The 21,424-nt window shown below is 41.8% G+C and overlaps 8 protein-coding genes across 8 annotated transcripts; 5 read left to right on the top strand and 3 right to left on the bottom strand.

Annotated features, from left to right (window-relative positions):
• Positions 1-153: 153 nt before the first annotated feature.
• EAE98_008756 (uncharacterized protein) lies at positions 154-891 on the top strand (the record flags this gene model as incomplete). Its single annotated transcript, XM_038956379.1, has 1 exon — positions 154-891. One exon carries the CDS (start codon positions 154-156, stop codon positions 889-891), a length of 738 nt encoding a protein of 245 aa, XP_038807091.1.
• An 870-nt stretch (positions 892-1,761) lies between these two features.
• On the top strand, positions 1,762-3,073 carry EAE98_008755 (uncharacterized protein; the record flags this gene model as incomplete). The annotated part of the gene is made up of 2 exons (XM_038956378.1): positions 1,762-1,833; positions 1,949-3,073. The coding sequence occupies 2 exons, from the start codon at positions 1,762-1,764 to the stop codon at positions 3,071-3,073; spliced, it is 1,197 nt and encodes a 398-aa protein (XP_038807090.1).
• A 495-nt stretch (positions 3,074-3,568) lies between these two features.
• EAE98_008754 (uncharacterized protein) lies at positions 3,569-4,797 on the top strand. The gene is made up of 2 exons (XM_038956377.1): positions 3,569-3,849; positions 3,969-4,797. Exons 1-2 carry the CDS (start codon positions 3,660-3,662, stop codon positions 4,568-4,570), a joined length of 792 nt encoding a protein of 263 aa, XP_038807089.1. The 5' UTR covers positions 3,569-3,659; the 3' UTR covers positions 4,571-4,797.
• Positions 4,798-5,085: 288 nt separating this feature from the next.
• Positions 5,086-7,428, bottom strand: EAE98_008753 (uncharacterized protein; the record flags this gene model as incomplete). Its single annotated transcript, XM_038956376.1, has 3 exons — positions 5,086-6,919; positions 6,983-7,292; positions 7,410-7,428. 3 exons carry the CDS (start codon positions 7,426-7,428, stop codon positions 5,086-5,088), a joined length of 2,163 nt encoding a protein of 720 aa, XP_038807088.1.
• Positions 7,429-8,248: 820 nt separating this feature from the next.
• Positions 8,249-11,079, bottom strand: EAE98_008752 (uncharacterized protein; the record flags this gene model as incomplete). The annotated part of the gene is made up of 4 exons (XM_038956375.1): positions 8,249-10,550; positions 10,595-10,649; positions 10,699-10,719; positions 10,773-11,079. The coding sequence occupies 4 exons, from the start codon at positions 11,077-11,079 to the stop codon at positions 8,249-8,251; spliced, it is 2,685 nt and encodes an 894-aa protein (XP_038807087.1).
• A 2,824-nt stretch (positions 11,080-13,903) lies between these two features.
• EAE98_008751 (uncharacterized protein) lies at positions 13,904-14,104 on the top strand (the record flags this gene model as incomplete). Its single annotated transcript, XM_038956374.1, has 1 exon — positions 13,904-14,104. The coding sequence occupies one exon, from the start codon at positions 13,904-13,906 to the stop codon at positions 14,102-14,104; it is 201 nt and encodes a 66-aa protein (XP_038807086.1).
• A 762-nt stretch (positions 14,105-14,866) lies between these two features.
• EAE98_008750 (uncharacterized protein) lies at positions 14,867-15,242 on the top strand (the record flags this gene model as incomplete). The annotated part of the gene is made up of 2 exons (XM_038956373.1): positions 14,867-15,016; positions 15,213-15,242. 2 exons carry the CDS (start codon positions 14,867-14,869, stop codon positions 15,240-15,242), a joined length of 180 nt encoding a protein of 59 aa, XP_038807085.1.
• Positions 15,243-18,957: 3,715 nt separating this feature from the next.
• EAE98_008749 (uncharacterized protein) lies at positions 18,958-19,775 on the bottom strand (the record flags this gene model as incomplete). Its single annotated transcript, XM_038956372.1, has 2 exons — positions 18,958-19,411; positions 19,564-19,775. 2 exons carry the CDS (start codon positions 19,773-19,775, stop codon positions 18,958-18,960), a joined length of 666 nt encoding a protein of 221 aa, XP_038807084.1.
• Between the last annotated feature and the right edge of the window lie 1,649 nt (positions 19,776-21,424).

The following is a 21,424-nucleotide window of genomic DNA, read 5'->3' as shown; positions in this document are numbered from 1 at the left end:
ATTTTCAAAAAAAAAATTACAATGTTCAACACATCCATTGGTTTACAAGGTTATTGTCTACTGTTACAAAAACAACAAACAGCATGGACTAGTAGCCAATGATTCTGACGCACACTACCCTCACCTCAAGACCATTCCAATCCTCCGCTGGAGATGGCTGCTAGAGCGACTGGAACAGCTGCACTTGCTGTGGAATCGAAATTCTCCCAGCTGATACGTTCCGGTCAACTGAAATCAATAGATGCTCTAGCTTATGGATCATTCAAAGGTATCACAGGGGACGATCACTGTTTTTCTTATAAGATTTCCGCTCACCACGCCTATGGCTCTCATCAAGCTCCAGCGGTATCAAAAACCTACAACCCAGACCACTATAACATTCAGCACCTTTTGGTCAACAAGGCCTCGCCTTTATGGCTCTCTGTATTTTGTGCGAAAGTTCATGGAGGAAACAAGAAAGTTATACGAACCCATATGGTACGGAGAATCAGAACTGCAATTAGGGAAGCCTTGAAGAACCAAGATTATGACTTGTCTGGAAAAAGGATATCCAACAGTATACAAAGGGGTAGCAAGGGCGAGGACCTAGTTGGTACGATGATAATATCTGCCAAAGACAAGGCCTTGACCGCAAAGATGGATGTTTTACAAAATCAAGCGGAGATGGCTGTGACCGCATTAATACGAAAGGTCAAGCTGGAGCGTGAAGCTCGACATGACAGTTCAAATCAAAATCCCAGCAGACAGGCTAAGGGCATGCCCATTGAAGTGAAAAGGGTCCAGATGAAAAATAGGACGAAGGAAAAGGAGAGTGGTACAACAGTGAACTTACCAAAGAAGAAGAAAAACACCAAGAATAAGGTATTTGGTGGAACAGTCTATCAAAAGTGATGGAAAATAATGCCAAATAATAAATAGAAAAAAAATCTTAGAAGCTACCACGTTCTGATAGCCAGACTATCTAGCCTTTCCAGATTATTCAAAAGTTATAAAATATAGATATTGTATTTGCTATCACACATACCATAGTCATACTCGGTCTCGTTTTGAATGAATGCCGACCTCAATTTAGCTAGTGTATATCACACCAAAAACCACTAAAAGTCACCCATTTCAAAATTCTATATCAATTCAACTAATAAGATTAAAGATATCAGATTTTAGGAATCATTAAATATTTAATCAAATTCTATATTTATTTTTTCAAAAATAGAATAATCTTAATCCAATCTTTAATTATTCAAGTAATTAAAAAAGCAGAAGTATAAAAATTAGAACTCGCTAATTTTCAGACTTCAACTCTTTAAAACTAAAATTTAAAATATTACTTTTTGTAAATGATTTTTCTTTCATTATTATTTCTTTAATATTATATTTAAAGATTTAAAATTTTAATATATAATATATTAATAGATTCTATTTTTATTAAAAAAAGATTTAATAAGATATCTATATTAATTCTTTTGATATTGAATTTTGAAAATACTAAATAATCACAAATTTGAGTAAAGAATTCGTCTAAATTTGAGGTCGATATTTATTCAAAACAAGACCGAATAGTATCTTTAAAGAAGTTCACACCAGAAATGTTTCATCAATTTGTTTCATCAATTTGCGGCTGTGCCAGATCCAACCAATTAGCGCCGCCTGAACACATGCTGGAGCTCTCAAGCTAATCTGGGACGATCGCAATCGCGAAGCTGTCGCAACGTATCTTGAAGAATTCCATTCCCTTTTGACACATTAAAAGGAGTATCCGCCATGTTGATTTCACTCACCGTGGGTAAAGTCGATGCCGGAGTGGCCGTCTTATTAACTCAAGATAAACGACTCGTAAGTTATCATCTCAACAATGGTTCAATCAACTGCACATTGACTACATATACACAACTTCGTCATTGCACAGGCTACTTCCCCCAACCTCCATAACTGACAATACCCCTCCCAGATTGAATTTCCATCTATTCTCCTTCCACCCAACATCACATCCGGTAGCATCGTCGATATCACCGTTGCACGAAACCTCGTCTCGGAAGAAAAATCCCAAAAATCATTTGTCGCTCTCCAAGATTCTATCTTCAATTCATTTGGTGCATCAGAACCGTCTGCTCCAGTCCTTCGCTGTCGCAACGCAACTCAGACTTCTGTTGTTTTAGAATGGGATCATATTGAGTTAGCAACCGCAAATGTTATCTCACTCTCCCTCTTCCGCAATGGACAAAAGGCTGGAAACATCCCAAGGCCGAGTCAAATGCTGAGCACAAAGATCAGTGGTTTGGCTGTTGATACAGAATACACGTTTCACCTGGTATTAAGAACAAGTGCCGGAACGTTTAGTAGTGAGAAGGTGGTTGTAAAGACACACAAAATGACGGATCTAAGTGGTATTACTGTCACGCCTGGTATTCTGCCCGCTTCATTGAGGGATAGTCTTGTCAAAGCAGTTGACAGGATTGGGGCGAAGATGGCAGATACTGTGAGAATCGACACAACACACTTTGTCACAACAGAAGGAAGAGGTATAGCTTGGGAGAAAGCCGTCGAGATGAATATTCCAGTTGTAAGGCCGGAATGGGTTGAGGGCTGTGAGAGAGGTGGAAGAATCGTGGGCGTTAGACAATATTATCTTGATGCAGATCCAAAACAGAGACAAATAGTTTCGAACACACCTCCAGCTCAACCAGCACAAGCTGAACCACCCAGAGAACAAGTCACCACACCAACTACTTCACCACCACCCACAAACACAAACGGCACGAATGGTCAAACTGTCCCTCCTACTCCACCCGCAAAAGATACACCCAAACCAGAAAAGGAGGAGAGAGAGAAGGAAAAGGAAGAGGATGATTCTAGTAGCGACTCGGGAGAAGTACAAGAAAAGCAAGAGACAGAGAAGGCAGCAGTGCCTGAAGAGCAGAAGTCTAGAGCTTCAGATGTAGAACAACAGAAACTTGCCCTCCGACCTGCAGCACCATTCGGAGTATCAGCAGATGACTTGACCAAATCGGGCGAGGAAAATACATCCGGGAATCAGACACCAGGAAATGCTAGCTTTCAAGATGTCGCTTTGTGATAGATGATCGAAGAATCTTTCATTTTGTTACTATTATACTATAATCAATGTTTTGGAATGGCTAGCAACAACAATTGTTGACGGGCATGGTGTTGGGATGGGAAGAGAGATTTATAGCATTTCTTCAGCGTTTTTAAAAAATGGTTTCTACAATGGCTTCAAGATATGAATATGTAATGAGCTCTCGCCATCCTTGTGATTATAGATTCGCAATTTTCAATTGATCTCGCTAGAACATCAAGACCCCCCTTTTTGACATCGTGAATTCATCCAATGACTAATTCCTATTCGAACGTTCAAACTTAGAGTTTAATCTCTAGTTAGCCTAGCTACACCCCACACACCCGATCTAAAATGCAACATAGATGCATGGAAAGATCGACCGCCCGATGTCAATGGATCGTCCAGCCACACCCGCCACTTGTAAGGATGGCTCTTTTAAAATATATCAATGATGCTGTCATTGTCATTGCCATTGATGTCAAACAAAACGTCATGCTCCTCCCCTCTACATGATCTTTTTTCGTACTCACGCCAATCTTCGAAATCCTCCAGTACATAATAACAAATTCAAAAGGGAGAAGAAATGGCATGGTCACTAGTTTGTCCCGCAAACCGAGGAATTGGTTTCTATTTAACTCGACATCTCCTTCAAAACACACAACTTCCCGTCGTGGCAACGTCGAGGAAAGATATTGAAGGAGCGAAGAAATCTATTTTGGCAGACTTGGATGTTGATCCCAAGAGATTGACGGTATTAGAAGTCGATGTCACGAGTAAGTGATTCTTTGTCTCACCAAATCACTCAAAAACAAATTCATATATTGGAAATCTTTAAATCCCAATATCAATATCCCCAAAATATAAAAAATCACAAAATCCTAACACAATCCAGATGAATCCACCATCTCCTCGGCCGCAGAAAAATGTTCATCTCTCTTCCCCTCCTCATCCCATCATCTCCGTCTCGCCTTTTCCATCCCCGGTATTCTCTACCCTGAGAAGTCGCCCGCCCAATTAGACCAATCCCAAATCCAACACACCTTCGCCGTCAACACCATCGGCCCCCTCCTCCTCACCAAACACTTTTCCCCCTTCCTTCCCCCAAAACGTCTGGATCTCTCTTCCTCCCCCGACACCAAAAATCTTCCGCCCCACGCCCTCTGGCTCAACATGTCAGCTCGCGTAGGTTCCACCTCGGATAATGCACTCGGGGGATGGTATAGTTATCGCGCTTCGAAAGCAGCGGTGAATTCTCTAACGAAGACTTTTGATCTTTTCTTGAAAACGAGACATGGGGATAATGCGCTTGCTATTTCGTATCACCCGGGAACGGTGAAGACGGGCTTGTCAAAGGAGTTTTGGGGAGGTGTCAAGGAGGGCAAATTGTTTAGTCCCGAGTTTGCGGTTGAGAAGTTGTGGGATGTTGCAATGGCGAAGGGGATTGAGAGTAGAGGGCGTTGTTGGGATTGGAGGGGTGTCGAAATTTCCCCTTGAGAAAGTGTGAAGGGCAGTGTGGGAGGTTGTCTGACTTTTATTGTGAAGCTAGCCCCATTTCTTGATGCTGGTACATGACAGTTTCTCACTCTTGTACTATTAATATTTCCTACGTTGTATGACTTACGACACTTCAGCATTGATTGTCACTTTGAAGCGCGAGCACCTTTATTTTTCATTGATGTATTCATGTCTACCTTTTCATAGATTTTTTGAGCAAATATTATCTAAGCTAACATTACATATCCTTTCTTTCCATTTTCGTATGATTCAGGAATCGTAAACTCATCCACCGCAAGTACCTTTAAAATATCCATCAATATAGCAAACTGTAGCAACCATAGATCTTTGTCCGATCCCCTATCAATACCTTTGATAACCGTTCAAATCCTCTATTAAACCCTTTTGAAACATAGCAAATGTTCACTGATATCTCTCTCGTTCACCTGATCAAGAGACGTACACCCAGGTCACTAGTTGGTGAATGCTACGACCTCGAATCCCTTCAAAAAGTACTACAAGCACGTCAACCAAATCTCCCCACCCAATCCATTTCCTCCCACATCCATACCTTCACCCTCATCTTGATCAACCCAGATTTTTCCCTTGGTAGCCAAAGATAATATGTGTAAGAATGCCTGAGCTGCTACAACCTCACTATTCGTTTCCGGGTTGAACAAATCCTCGAATCCCACTTTCTTATCTCTCAACTTTCCGTCCTCTTGAAAGAGCTCATCCTCGTCGTCATATTTTTCCGCAATGGATAGTCGGACAAATTCGAGGAAATTCTCACTTTCTGTATCCATGACGTCTCTAGCCCACTGGCTTTGTCCTGCTGTCTGTGTGTCCACATTGGCAGCGGGTCCGAACATTTCAAACTCCTTAGTCGACTCCTCGATTGCTCGTTCAAAAGCTCCCAAATTCGTTCCATCGACACTTTCCCCATCCAGATTGGTGCTGATATCATCACTTCTTCCATACATAATAACATCCTGCTGTGAAGAGAACTTCTCCAACTCGCATCCACCAGGCAAAATGCTACCTCTTCCCACCAAGGGACTGGCAGAGACTCCTCTGCTACCGAGTCTGAGTGAAGAAGCGGGGCGTAAACTTGAAGAGCGAGCTCTCTGACTGGCAGACAAGTTCCATGGCATCATCGCACTGCTTGGATATTCGGCTAATCCCTCCGCTGCATCTCTACCCATCTCCACCTCAACCGGAGTACCGAATGGCTCGTCGTCAACTTGAATGGCAAAATCGTCGTCACCCCTGAAATTACGAGGAATTTCTTCGTCAGAAGAATGGCGAGATCGCTTATTAGGAATATTGTCTTCCTCTTCGAAGTCCGCTTGACGTTTAGAAGAACTCAACACTCGCCCTGTGATCTTTGCAAGAAGCGCATCACCCGAAAACATACTCAAAGGGCCCGGAAGCTTTGTTGAACCAATTCCAATTCCAGCACCATTAAGACCATTTCCAATGACGAACATGAGAGCATTTTGCTTGGCCAATGTGTGTCCCTTCGCTGTCAACTTTGCTGCTCGGAGACTGTCTTGAGTATCGACGTACTCTCTTTGCCAGATTGAAAGAACTGAATTCTTGAGTTCTTGGGCTTGGTCGATCGGAAGTTTTTTCTTGGTCTTAGGTTTTCTTGGTCGCGAAGGTGCGGCTGCGCTTTCAGATGAGGAATCTTCGGATTGTGAGAGCGACTGTTCGCGGTCCGGCAAAGGAGCAGGTAGAGCACCACTCATGAAGACTTCAAAAGGCTCCGCATCAGGTAACGCAATTCTGCCATCGTCGTCTCCAAACACAATGTTCAAATCTCCATCTTCGTCGTATATACGAGCGTTGTCTCCAGCTTGTAGCCTAGCATCGTCATGTTGTTTGCGAACTCTTGCACTAGCAGCCGAGTCACTACCAAACCTCGGAGCCACACTTGTATTTGCTGCCCGTCGAGCGGAAATATCTTGAGCTGTTAGGTCTCTAATTTCTCCATTCTGATCAATCTCAAACAGATCATTGTCTTCGAACAAGATAACTTCGTCGTCAAATTCATCTCTCAGAGTGCCCGATCTCAGCGCGGAAGACTTTACAAATGGATCGTTGAGAGGAAGCTGGTAGTTGCCCGCACTGAGACTTGAGGAAATATTCAAGCCCATAATAGAAGCACCTTGGGAAGAGGAGATGGAGCTGCTTCGTCCGCGCTGTGATTGAATCGATAATGAAATTTGCGAATCTCGATTTTGCGACTGATGGGCATCAATGTCAAAATTATAATCTAGAAATAATTCTGGAAGTGGAAGATCTGGATCAAACGCAGGATCATCCACGAGCATCAATTGGGCTGGTCTTGTTTTCATGAAAGGTCAGCTAAGCCCATCATAAATCGGGGTCACAAGGCACTACACTTACTTGACCTTAACAATTTCTAAATCCAAGCTTCCGATTAACTTTTTACCAAGTCCCCTCAAATTCTGCTCAACATGAATAGTATCGCTTAAAACGTACCCAACCTGTTGACCATAAACTCTTGAAACACCATACAAAAGATTGCTCTGTAGACGTAATGCCATGGGAGCATCAGGTTCGAGTATTGTATTGCAGGCTTTCTTGACATCAACGTCGAGGATGGCTTTTCGAGTGATTTTCTTAGTCGATGATTTACTACCTAGGGTCGCAACAAGCCATACTGTTGCGATACCATGTTTTCGAGAGGTGAGAACTAGTAGTGGAATGTATTAGAAAAATGATTATGAAAAGACTGTTGAAATAATAGAGAAGCAAATATGCAGAATGGTGAGATATGCAGTGAAGAGTTGAGCGCAGATAAGAGACATACTTTCATGGCTGTAGAACATTTTTCCTGATTCAATTCAATTTGAATCACCTCCAATGAGTAAATTTACCACTGATTGTGAATGCGTACGCGCACCAAGAACTTCAGGGGCCTTCAATACGTCGATTGTTTTTCGGTCAAATTGAGGACTCGTCTGAAGTTGTATGGAGGAGTATGAAGAAAGTACAACTACAAGATGGGCTGAAAAATATAGAAGAGAAAGTAATCGAACTTGTCGTGGGTAAAGTAATGGAGAGGAGAAACCAATTTTGTGATAACAGAACTTCAAGTCTTTCAGAACTTCAGAACTTGAGGTAATTTTCCAGCAAAGGAAGGTGTGCTCGTGTGCGGCTAGATCGCCCACCTGAAAAGTGAAGATACAACACCTTCTCGAAAGGTGAAAATATTGAAATCTTCATAAAAATAAGACGGTTGTAGCAAGGCGTGGTAACATAAGTATGCATATACACCAGTACATCATTCATCAGAGAAACACACGCATCAACACAAGTAATCACGACTTATAGAAAGTTACTTGTTATTTTTGTTAATGAATTGACTCGCTCGGAGCAGTAACTCACAAGGATTGGTATGTATGCGCTATGATCCTTATAACTCCATTCATACCATGCTATAACTATGCCTTTATGTTTCAACAAATATGGGGTCTATAATCCTTCGGTGATGCTAGCTAGAATGCAAAACCCATTAATTTCAATAGCATGCCTTCATCTTTGCATATTTCGATGAAGGCTACACGCCTAACGCCTAAACTACACCCGGTGTAGTTGTTTATTTTCCCTATCCACCTGTCATAAATTCGTTGCAGATCAACTCTGTGTCTAACTGGCATTACCCACTCTCTGATCGGCATATTGAGCTGTTTTTTCCTTTTTCGGTGTGTTTGACCTTAAGCTCGTTTGCGACATCTTAGGATGTACAAGTGGAGCAGTAGAAGTTGAGTTGTTGGCAGTGTGATTCATACTCGGTTGTCTCGATGGCGCATTGAAGGGAGAGTCGCCTCTGGCAATCTCATCCTGCTGCCAGTTTTGAAATTCTCTGGAACTCCAGCTTGCTCTATGGACACGTGCTCCATATGGAACACTGCCGTATCCTGAATGCTGACTGCGCATACTAGCGGCTCTGCTTCGAGCAGCCGTAGGTAATGAGGGCTGTGATGTATTTGGATCCCTATTTCCTCTCATCTCTGGCATCTCTGGCACAGTGTCCTCATCTTCGATCTTAGGGGCTCGGCGAACTTGGGTAACGCTGAAGTAGGGTTCCTTTGGCTCCTCGGGGACCGGTGGGGGTGGGGGTGGAAGATCGACAGCTTTCAGTTCCAGATGATCGAAGTATTTTGTGCGGATGTTTTGTAGATTGCGTGGCCTGAACTCCTCACGATTACGCATGATCGACATGTAGCTTGAGATGGCTCCAAGAACGATGAGTATTAGCAAGCCGATGGTTAAGAAACCTTGAATAACAATTATAATGACTCCAATGACTGTGGTTGGAATGCGTGCAACATTGTACCGTGGGAGGAATGCGACCGATAGGCCTGCAGTAGCAACCTTACTGATGCCCAGCATGTAGACCGCCAAGGCTGTATTGCGGGCACCCTCGAAGGGGTTGAGGCATATGATAGCAATGAAGGCAATGATCTCGACGACGAGATTACCAAAAACTTGGGCATCGGGATTAGAACGAGCACCTCCAACGAAACAAGCTCTGACGAATTGATATACAACCCAGAATGCGAAGAACCACCAACGGGTTCTTCTATATCGAGCCGAGAGCCAACCAAATCGCTTAGTGTATTCCTCATCCTGGTGTACACTCTGTCTCTCCTTGTCTAAGTCAACGTAGTGCAAGCGGAAGAAAGATATAGAGCCAGAGGTTTTTGCTTTCTCGCTCTCTTCCATGCTACTTTCTCTGACAGCCCCATACCATGGGAGAAACTTCATCACTTTCTTTCGTTGAAAATGTATTCGATCAGGAGCCGAGGCATAATTGCCAAATCTAAGCCTGAAGTAGCAAGCGTAAAAGGCAAGTGCCAGAATTCCGAAGAAGAATATTATGAAGATGATGGCTGCAATTGCGATTATGCCTGTTGTGCCCCCATAAGAAAATTGGTAGAGCGACAAAGTCATTATCATGAAGAATGCAATGAGCATTGATCGTAGAACGATTAGTCCACTGATTTTGAGCCAGTTGTTCCTGAACAATGCAAGCCGATCTTCATTCATCCATTTCATTTTGCTAAATGCTTCCAAGATAAACTTGAAGGCAATCGCAGAGGCAACAAGAATAACAACCAAGATTAGGTACCATAGAAAACTGACCAAGAAAGCATCCTGTGCTGGAACATCAATGTTGGCGAGAGTTCCTGTGAAATTGGACCAACTTCCAGGCAATGGCAGCCCAGCTCCAATAGGACTTCCGTTCCAACTGTACCCTTTAGTAGCATTGTCGCTAGTGGCACGTTTGGTCAATGATCCTATTCTCTTCACCATCTCATTACCCCTGGCCATTTTGGACCAATGACTATACTCTTGCAGCTTCTTTAGGGAACGCCCATAGATTTGCTGTTGCAGTCCGCCGTTGTTGTTGATAGTAGAAGATCCTGCACCACCGACCTGACTTGAATTTCCGGATATTCCAGTGAAGCTATTGACTGACTTAATCATGGATGGGGTGTAGATCAAACCTGCCGACCAAGCAAAATTACTCCAAAATGCCGGTAAAACACTTGGCCAAGCAACTGACAAAGCCCCCGAAAGAAAGATCGATTGAAAAACTTCAAACACCACCAGTACTGAAAGGGAGTGGGCATAGTGAGTTCGAATATGCGGTACGCTGACTCCATATATGGCGGTAGCAAACGAGGAAAACACGGCGATTGCCGTGAATATTCCCAAGACTGAGCTGACAGCAGCTGGATGGGAAAAAGATGCCCCATTCCTCATGACAGCTTGGAAACAAGCGATCTCAGTTTGTGTACTATTCGAAAATACCCGCAAAGTAGCAGATCCCTCAAAATCTGGAATCACCAATGCAATAGCAGGAATTCCGGATACATCAGATGCAGATACTGGAATAATGGCTTCGCCACTGATCGGCTTGCTGCTATTCATGGGACATAGACTGTACCGGTTAGTCAAGTTAGGATACAGGAAAATCGCACTCACCTGGCGAAATTTGCGTTACATGGATTGAAGGTCAAATCGAACCTATCCTCTCCATCTGAGTCAAACGTTAGTATCACATCTTCATGACAGGTCATTCTACCTACAAGCTTGCACACCAATATGTACTATATTCTTGATTAGCAAGGTTCGAATCATTTGTCCATCACGGGCAACCTACTCATTACCGACTCATTTTGTAAATTCGTGTTACCAGCGAGATGAAATAAAACGGTCATATTATCGGCGTAGTAAGCCGCGTCGAATGTCGTAACATTAATTAAACTCTGTCCACCCATGCAATCTCCAAAATTCCCTGTGAACAACGCCGGTGTTCGACTGTCAAGTAATTCAACTGTCTCTCCTGCAGAGTTTGTCCCTGTAACATATGGGGCACCGGCAGAGACTGGAGAAATGATATTAAAAATGGCGAGGGAAGATAGTAGCGCGGTGGACCATGAGGCCATGAGGGAAGGGTTTCGTGCCATCGTCAAGACGGTTGAACTGATTAATATATGGAAGCTTTCGGGAGGGAGCAGGCGTATAGGAAACGCCGCGCCAAAGGATGTTTTTGAATGTTGGTCGAGAACGAGTAGGTTTGGTATTTGTGGTTGAGGGAGGTACTGTGATCGACTGTCTCTAGGGACCCCTCAATGTAAAGTCGTAGCTCACCTAGCTTCCAGCCCAATGGATCAAGAGATCAACGTTCTCGAATGTGCCCTTTATGACGTAGATCAATGGTTGAACTCGTAACAGTAAAGGATATCGTAAAGGCGTTGCGAAAAGATTGTGAATCTGTGGTGAGAGGGATTTCGTCCAAAGATATGAATCCGTCCGGTTTTGCCAGCAATGTCAATTTATAAATCAACCACAACTCAGAGGATTGTAGTTGAGATGATCAGGTATCATGTTCAATGATTCCCTAATAGTTGTTCATCTTATCGTTAAGCAGCGAGCGACAATGGAAGGTCTGTTAGGATACACGCGCAACTTCTATCCGTGTATGAGAACGACAGAGGGGTGGTATAGCTCTAAAGAGGTACTCGTAGAGATACGGCGGTGTCAAAGGGTGTTAGAATTTAGGTGGGTAGAAAGAGAAAGGAAGATAAACTTGGTGGAGACAAGCTCAGAAACTGTAACAAAGTGGGTATAACTGGAATAATGGAGAATCCTTGGCTTTTGGGTGGTTCTACTCGTAGGTATTGGTCTTTTTTTTTTTCGATAGTCTCGTATCGGAAAGTCGGAAGCAGTTGATTAGTATCTTGTTCCTTGATCTGTTGATTTTAACACCTCAGAATGTTAAATATGTCTCCCGCCAATCAATTGCCCCGAGATGTTGAGGTTGAAATAGGTACGATGTAGGAGGGAGTAGATCGTGGGTAGTACTAGGTAGGTAGGTAGTAGGTAGTAGGTAGTAGGTAGATATTGGAGGTAGTACTCTGTATACGGAGCAGCAAACTAATATAAGTGGCAGAGCACGCAACGCAAGTGCTGAGAGATTATCCGGGTGATAAGGAGCACTCTTTGGGTTCAAACTTGCATTTGTCTGTGTTTGGAATGGGAGAATGGCAAGGGTAATAATAATAATAATAATAATAATAATAGCAATATCAGGAAGCAAAGCCAGGGGTAAGACAGTGAGCTCGTATCTTTAACTTTAGGGAATTGCTAGTCGCGAGCAATGGAAGAACAATTGATGTTGATATATTTATTATTATTTACATCATCCTGTCTGTGTTCATTTTACCAAGGAATTTCCACAAGCGGTGCTCTGAGACTCTCCAGCGTCAAATTTCGAGCTTAGGAAAATAGAGCTGCAGTGTCAACGATACGATTTCCTGATGTGCATGGGAATCTGATGCTTCTGGATACAAATGAAGCTAGCACATTCGGGAGGTTAGGAGTTGAGAGATTTCTTGGGTGTGGTGGTGCTCTCACTGGCCCATCTTATCCAACGATTTGATAATGCTTGCGCTGGACATGGATGATATGAACCTGGCTCGCCTGGGCAGCGTCTTCCATGGACGAGGTGCGAACCAACCATTTCAATCTTTGGAGAAGTCGCCTTCTTCTTTCCTTTCTATGTGATGGAACGAAATATATTGGAGCCAGGAGATATTCACCGTAGCAATTGAATTCTTCCCGAAAGATTCCATCCTCAAATCTTCAGTAGTATGTACTAGGTAGTCCCTCGATCAAAACATAATATCACACAGGAATTCCGTTCATAACACACATCCTTTCGGACAATTTCGCCATCTGCCATCCGCAGCGGCAATTAAATTATCTTCATTCTTGGTGGTGTGATGCCATGGAAATCCGGCTTCTTCGGGAAACACAATACGACGTCGAATCTCAGTACATCCAATAAGATGCGTCGGTAAGAATGTGTCAATCTGACTGATTTGCATTATTTATCATCCCTTGGTAACTTGGTCCATTCCTGCCTGGCCTTTGCAAAATTCTACATGTGTTCCTGCATCTGGAATTTGGATCTTGACTTCTTGTACGAGTAATCTTACATCTGCATCTCAAGCGCAAATGATTCTGTACGAAGTATACGAATACTGGAATACTGTACGAAGTAGAGCTACTCCTCTTTCCTCGGCATGCACGTCCGAGCACTGAGTTCGTGAATCGTGTACCATAATCCATGATGGTTCTGAGAATCCATTTTCTGGTGTGACCGATAACTTGGCTGAAGAAATTCAAGAACATTGATTACGACGACTCGATAGAGATGTAACCTCAGTCGTGTCGTTATTCAACGGGGCTGCGTTGAAGGAAGTTATAATTTAATTTAGTCTTTGCAATAACCTGGGGAAGGATTTAGTGTCCCTTGCCCTTCACGGTACTGGCATATGCAAGTCTAGGTAGTGTTTGCACAGCCATCCCCAGTGATCGAATGTTTCCAGCCTTTTCTTCTTGGCCTGAAAGTACCACAAACCACAACGATCCTAATACCAGCCACAACACAACGCCACACAACACCACACAACACCACACGACGTATCATTCCAGCTCGCGATCAATAGCCAAACCGGCAATTCATGCATCACAGTACCATCTTCTCGATTGTCAAACATAAAGCCACAATGACGAACCATTACACGTCTCCTTCGGACCTTCAGAGAAAGGTCACGACATGGCCCGCGCGCTACGAGACACGATTCCTTTCGACATCTTGATCTTCGCTCAATACAGTATGGAGATCGCGATCCACATAACATGTTATTTACCTAAGTTACTTGGCCCCCGATTCCACAAAATCTTGCAAGTGCGACGTATAAATTTACGAGACGTCTATCGACGATGTCTACAATTCTCAGGACATTAACCAAAGATCGGTCCAAGGCCAAGAGCGCAATCAGAAGGAGAGGCCTCTATTCTAAATACAGAGGTGTTCAAGCACGAGCTATCATGACTCCAAACCACTCCCCACGCTTCAAACGTTGGCTGTTTACATTCATGTCGTTCGAGACAGCCCTCCTCCTCTCCCCCACAACCCACTAACATTATAATTCTGACCTACGTACCTGGTGCAACAATCGTACTTAGATTTGGCTAAACTCGTCTTCATGTAGGATGAACGGTGAGTTGGCGACAAGCTACACGTCACGCGACCATCCGATTATCAAATAGAAAAATCTACAACTGTACTACTAAAAAGAATCTTGGGGGATGCACATTACTTCCAAGTTCCATGTCAATTAATGCGGGAGATCGTCATAGCTGAAATTGGAAAAAATACATATCCGGATTTGGTTCCTGCATGCAGATGGGGTGGGTGCATCATATTGTTCTAAAAACAACACTGTTAACCAAGAATTGGGTCAAAGCAGAAGCTTAGACTTTACTCTGTGGGTGGTTATATTGAAATAGTATCCTGTCACTATACTGCAGGTCACGACTCTTATCGTTTTCTTCGTTCGTACGAGGTCGAGTGACCATTCACAGCGTCGCGATTTAGACTATCGATGCTATCTTTGAAGTCTTCGTCCTACAATAACGGTTATACTTGAGAGCAAGCCAGGTATAAGACATAAATGAAAGTAATGTAACATCAAATTGTGTTCAGAAGATGAGTAATTTGTTGTGATTCATTTGATTGAACCTCATGTGACCTAACCTTGGTTCACATCACTAGGCTCTCCTTTCCTCCCATCCTACAATTGATCGTTTATGCACGATCGAGTGTCATTTCCATGCAACTTCAAATGATGAAGCTTGATCTTCCTCCAAACAAAACCTGGTGACCCTCTGTCCAAAATTCCCATGCGTATTGACAACGCAGTACTACTCTATCTGTTCCAGCCCATGGCATCTTTCATCTTCTCTACTTCCTTCATCAAATATCTCTACTGTGCGCAGTTTCCGTCCCTAGCAAATATTCTTGCTGCCTCTTCCACCAAGTTCTCCAACTCAGTAAGTTGTAGCTTCTTTAGATTGTTCATCGCTTCTTTTGTCTGTGCCTGGTTTGTGCTGGTTGTTTATAAGCTGTGTTCGATATTCGGTTCAGTTTTTAGTCTTCTTCGATGCGGTATTGGGGGCACTAGATAGCTTTATTGTTCAGATCTCTGTATGAAAAATAAGAAACAGGCTGAACTCGAACCTTCTATAGAACCATGAGGAAAAAAATTACACTCTATGATTGAGAAGATTCAAATCACTTTACCTGTACTTCCACATTGCAATCACATGTTTTTGCAGATTTAATAATCAATGGTATTTATGATCGTTCCGGGATCCCAGGTCATGAGAGCCTTTGTCAATCATTCTAGTATTCACAATTATCCCAGATCGATAATCTGAATGCCATCCTACCAGCCTGATTCCCAAAATCATTGTAAAGCTACCCACAGCAATTCGGTAGAACTCCCATCTACCCAATTCTTGCTCAACACCAGTGGTCGAATTCCTTCCCTTCACGCTCAGCACACCATCTGCATGTTCTCTCCCTTCCTTTGCCATTATCTGACTCCAATCCCATAGTTTTTCTTAGTGCAACTATTTCCTTCCAGACCATGTCGAGATCTGTTAACGTCCTGATATATTGACCGTGGTATGAGTTGGTTCTGTCAACGGCAATAGGAGGTATACCATCTCGGGCTTTGATTTCATCCCATCGTTTGTATAGAATTTTCAGAGCTGCCAGTTGGGACTCGTCGAATTTTGATTCAACCGATTTTTCTTCCATTTTCGTTGTCTCTTCGAGGTTTCCGAGTAACATCTTCAAGAATTTCAGGAATGGTAGTCTTAAAGTTTACGGTATCTTGGTTGACGTTGTGTTCTGTTCGATCTATTGTGGCATTTTGTGTAGATGGATGAATATCTTTCGTGATGTACCGAAAGGAGTTCTTTTACAATTATTCACCTGCCGTACTAAATGATATCGGGCTCTCTTGCTATGGTCCTCATGCTGAGGAAATACGGCAGTCAACACTGATGGAGTGGTGCGATTCAATCCTGGATTTTATACCCTGACTGGCCTGTTGGGAAGACCTCAGTACTGTATGTAAACCAATACGTTTCTAAACGTTTCTTCGTTCCCAAAATCCTCAGCAGTGAGCATCGATGATGTTTTGGATCAAAGTCCTTCCCTCTAGGCCAGCGTCGCCAAATACTACTTGAGAGTGGTCATGATATTTAAGTCACGCGATGGTCGTTGGGTGAATGAGCCCTGCACCTTGAATTGACTTAAGGCAAATCATTATACCGTTGATCATTTGTACTTGTACTAGCTGTGTCATTTTATCAAGTATTAACATATCATTTCGAAGTCTGGCATCACAGTATCATCTGATTATACTCTCCGCATGAAGACAAGAAAGAAACTTCAGTCCATGTCAACAGATCAGCTTATTGTCACTGGCGGATGAAACAGCAATGTACTTCATGGTTATTTCCGTGCTCTTCGATAGACTTCAAGCAAGGCACTCTATAACCTTCTACTTTTTCGCCATTTAGCTGAGTATAAATCTGCGTTTCTCCATCCTAATATGTTTGTCCCAGTCAGCATTACACATTATGACATGCGATATTACTACAATTACACTGACCAGGTTCTTCCATTCTATAATGCCTACTCTTTCTGGTTGACGAGATACCGCGCTTGAGATTCTGTGAATTTTCAGTTCCGCTGCCTCGAGTCTTTTTTAGAATTATCACTTATGTTCAGAAAGAAAACTTCGCCAAGAAAGTTCAGGATTATGAATATTCCAGATCGCAGTCCGGCAGCCAGAAGCTTCCAGTCTTTAGATACAACTCATTCGATTTACTTGATATATTGAAATCATAGCTCCAATGCAATTATTCCAGACCATTGGCCACCCTGTAGGGGGTTAGAGAAATGGCTAATTCTATATGGTTGGTTTTGTGTTTCATGGAATATTGAAAGAAAACCGGATGCAATCCATACCACTTCAATGCTGATATCAATAAATCTACCCACGAGTACCCCTCAATCAGCCGAGCTGCTCTCTTGTTTTCGCATTTGATGACTTTTGGAGTAGCCAAACCATGCTGGCATTATATGTTCCTGATCTCAGAACTCATGGTGAAAGGTCAACTATATAAACTTCTCTGATAAATGTCTATATTCCACCAATGTTTTCTAAGTGCACGCTCCTGTGGTCATCGTCCATGGTATCATATCTTCTTTCTTTCGAGTTCATATACTCGGATCGAAAGCATATTCGAAGCTAAATGCTTCCCAGAACTTTTTGAGCTCAATATGACGATCAACCACTGTGTTTAAGTTGTGAGCTTTTCCAATTTTGATGCAACATGTAAGTTTTTAGCAATTTTGATAAATCCTACCACGTTGCAGGTATCCACAGACAGATACAAAAATGCTGTCAGCACATATCGAAGAACATTTCACAATTGAGGCTCCCAGAAGTACTACTCTGTTTGTTCTCATCTGAATTATTTGATTTATGGCCCCTCTCGCAATGCCGTATAATCTATATGTACTCAATTATGGAGTAGGCGGAACCAACATACTGCCTTCAATTACTTGATCGTCATTCAATCAAACTTCCACGTTCCTGTTAATTCTGGCAGGTGGCTTTTTGCTCATGTTTTCTGCTGCACCGAAAATCCAAGACAGAGCGTTTACAAAAGGTTTAGCAAACTGTGACCAATTCATACAATCTTTAATGGTTGGTGCATGCATGAGTGTCACTATTCATTCTCGGAATTAGCCCTTGTTCCCCAAAGACATGACTTTACGTCACCCTGCGCATTTATTTCTCCCCTTGCGCCTTTTGGTATATCTAGGATCTAGATTTTTGTAGGCATGGTAGCAGCAAAAGTAAATCGTGACGAAGGTATTCACATCTACGAGTGGTAGGTGGGAAACTGCGGCGGTAGCTTCTATGGCTCGTTTCGGATTTGACCTTCCAGTAGTTCGGCTGTATTACTATCTCGCTTTGGTAAAGATATGATCCCAGTAAAGTGGCCGACAACAGCGGCTCGCCGGTGTTTATATCTTGTTTCTATTTTACAGGGCAACTTTCAATCTACAGTGAATTTCCGAAGCACACATCAGGCGGATACGAAGAGGAGACGGAAAACTTGCGACATGTCATATGCATGTAGCAAATGATACTTATCGACTTCGAAGTCTGATGCTTACGACTGCAAATGTGAGCCCTATTCAGAGATTAGTGTATGTGCTCTATGGATAGGTGAATGGGTAGCTAGACGGGGGAACTGAGGCAGCCAGTTTTAGTCAATTACCCAAGAGTCAGAAAATGCTAGTTGTAATATAACTTCACTGCTTTCCTGCAGTGTTTCGTGTGTTGTTGAGATCGGGACCAGTTGAACTTAAATACCAACGGCATATGACAGTCGATGTCATTCAAACCAAGGTTATCATCTTCATGTTCTGTGCGCTACTATTTTGCGTTAGTTGAAAATCCGGCTCAGAATATATGAGTTCCCAGACATTGATGATCCATGAAGACGGAATCCAAAAGTGGTCTGAAAGGCAATTTGGTAAATCGTCTGTCGCGGGTTTTAGGAACTACTACTACTGCGTGTCTTTCACCTTGCAACGTGATTTGTTGCACGGCATTTCATGATTTGATGTTAAGATTATGAGCAATGGTTGCACGATGCTGATGTCCTAAAACACTCCATGGCAATTCTCTAAGCAATTAAAATGCGTATGATATTGGCCATCTTGTGTTCACATTTCTTGTCAAACTCATTAATGGTAGATCTATTTTTGCTACAAACATCCCCAATGACAGCCATAGCTTATGAATTTGCTAAGCATCAAGCTTAGTGTGCACTCATAACATTGCCCATGCTATGTAGCAGCCCTCCTGTCTATTCCACAAGCGAGTCTCCAATATTGATCAGGCACACCCAGGTACTGCACGCACATAACGCCAATTGGAGCTGATGTTCTTGCTTCCTGCGGGTAATACCTGGAAGCCTCCAACTACGTGAAATAGCATAGCGATTGTCCCGATGTCAGTGTGGCCACCTAGACTGATAATTTTATCATTAAGAGGCTGTAAGCGTGCCATGAGGAGACGAAGAGATGTAGCGGAGGGCTTCTCTAGAGGTGAAAGCGCAGACAGTGTACCAGGGGCTAAACCTAGATGTTTGTCCAGGTGATTCATAACCCGTGATAGAACTTCATGTGAACGAAGAAAAGATCGCTTGCAGACCTCGCGATGTCTTTGAAATTCCTCTGGATCTCGACGTGTAGACCGTGTACCAAGTAACTCGTCTCGACTGAGTGTATACAGTTCCATAGCATCCATCTTGCCGTCGTCTGTCTTGAGCACTCCAGCTGGCTTGCAACTTTATTGGTAGTAACGAATTCGTGTCAGTGTCAGTGGATCTAAGGATGATTATGAGTTCGAACTCATCCGTTCAGATCTTTTTGCATATTAAACTAATATTCCATTAAAGTTTCGGGTCCAAGGTTAAATATATCAACACTAACATCGTACATAATCTCTGCATCTTCCAACAGTTGCTTTCCCTCCTCAGACTTGTTTAAGTCGAGCAAGGAAAATCCATATTCCCTACATGCCTCGTAAAGATTTTCTGACTCCTCTGTGAAGTCACTCTGAAGTTTAAGGTACGAGATCGTGGGTATATCGGCGATGGGTACATCAGTTGGGAACTCCGGACATTCTTTGAAATATTTGAGTGTAGGCATCGTTGATGATGGAGTTTGTGAAGGCAAGAGATGAATCAGTGTGTTACAAAGCTGGGAGAGGAAGAAAAAATGAATTAGGTGGGCATAGAGGGTATAGGGGGTTCTAATAGATATCAGTTGAACACTAAATTCTCACTTCATGATTCGAGTAACAACGGTTGGTATGTAGTTAAATGTTGGTCTGTGGAATATGGTTTTGGGCATATCGGCACGAGATGTATTATTATTGTTGGAATTACTTCTAGCCCCGCCGTTTTCCTGCAGATTTGTTACTTTGTGTCAAATTCCTCATCTACACGAGCCTATAGAGATAATCTCCCCATGGCGACGTATGGCTATAATGTGTATCACCATATTCGTTCTATATGTACCAGTCACCCATCCAAATATCTTTGTTGCTACTTTCAACCCTTTAAAGGTCATCCAGGATAGAAACAGACCCATTAAGCTTTTTCACTCCAATTAAAACCTTTCAAAAGGCGGTTCCCCTGAGATCTAGTGTTCCCCCTCCTTCCCTTGTCTAGATTTCCCCTCTCTTTTGATCCTTGTCATTCCTCTCTATTCATTCTATCCCTGGGAGGTCAACTCAAGACTTGTAAATAGTTTGTAAGCAACCTAGAAATTACAGACAATCGTAATAGTAGAAAATCAATGAATATGCTATAGATAGGTATTATATTAATATCATAAAACTTATAAAGAACTCGAATGTATAAAAAACTCAGGCCCTTTTTTAATTGTTTTATATAATACATACTCTCTGATTCTCATTCTAAATTATTTAAACTATTCTTCAGCTCTTTCTTTTTGTGATCTTTCTTTTTGTAATGTTTCAATTCAATATTAATACGATTATACGTATAGCTTTTTTTTTCTCTAGATTCTTTTTTTTATCCATAATTTTCAATATTTCTTTAATATTAGAAAAAAATGAGTCTTGTAATTTAGCTTTCTTTTCCTTTCTCTCATTTTCTTTTTTTCGAATCTCAATTATCCTATAAGGATTATTAGCGAACTATTTTCGAAATAAAGTTATACTAATACTTTGAGATTTTGTAATTACAATCTCTTTTTTGATATATTAAGAAATTAATAATATAGAAAGCTATTTTTTATTAGAACTATATTAAAAACTTGATAAATTCGTGGAATTCAAGCAAGATAAATATACACTCTATATTGAGTATATAATTATATAGCTATATAGTAGATTGCTTTTATATTTAGATATAGATTTATACAATCCCTTCAAGTTTATTATAAATGCCATTAATACTAGAATAGAGTTATTTCAATTAATAGGAGAATTGAATACTTATAATATTATTTCAATTTGAAATATAATAATTAAATCAATATAAAAAACAATTAGAAAAGAAAGAAGTAGATTAAAATAATTAAAAACTTTAAGAATCTATGCCTAGGAATTATAATCCGAATTGATATTTATATTTAAAGCTTATTAGAAAGATGATTAGGAATCTAATAAATCTGACTACTTGCCGGCTATTAGAAAAATTCTGTTGATTATTCTAAGGTGGTTAGTAGTATCAATCTTGACCTATAGCGATCTTAATATAATGAAAAATATTTCATAAATCAATATTAAATCAATTATATAATATATGATATTAAATTTTAATATAAAT

The sequence above is a fragment of the Botrytis deweyae genome (genome assembly GCF_014898535.1).
Source record: "Botrytis deweyae strain B1 chromosome Unknown BDEW_024, whole genome shotgun sequence".
Lineage (NCBI taxonomy): Eukaryota > Fungi > Ascomycota > Leotiomycetes > Helotiales > Sclerotiniaceae > Botrytis > Botrytis deweyae.
Note: the sequence above shows the minus strand (reverse complement) of the source record. Positions and strands in the feature narration are given on the sequence as shown.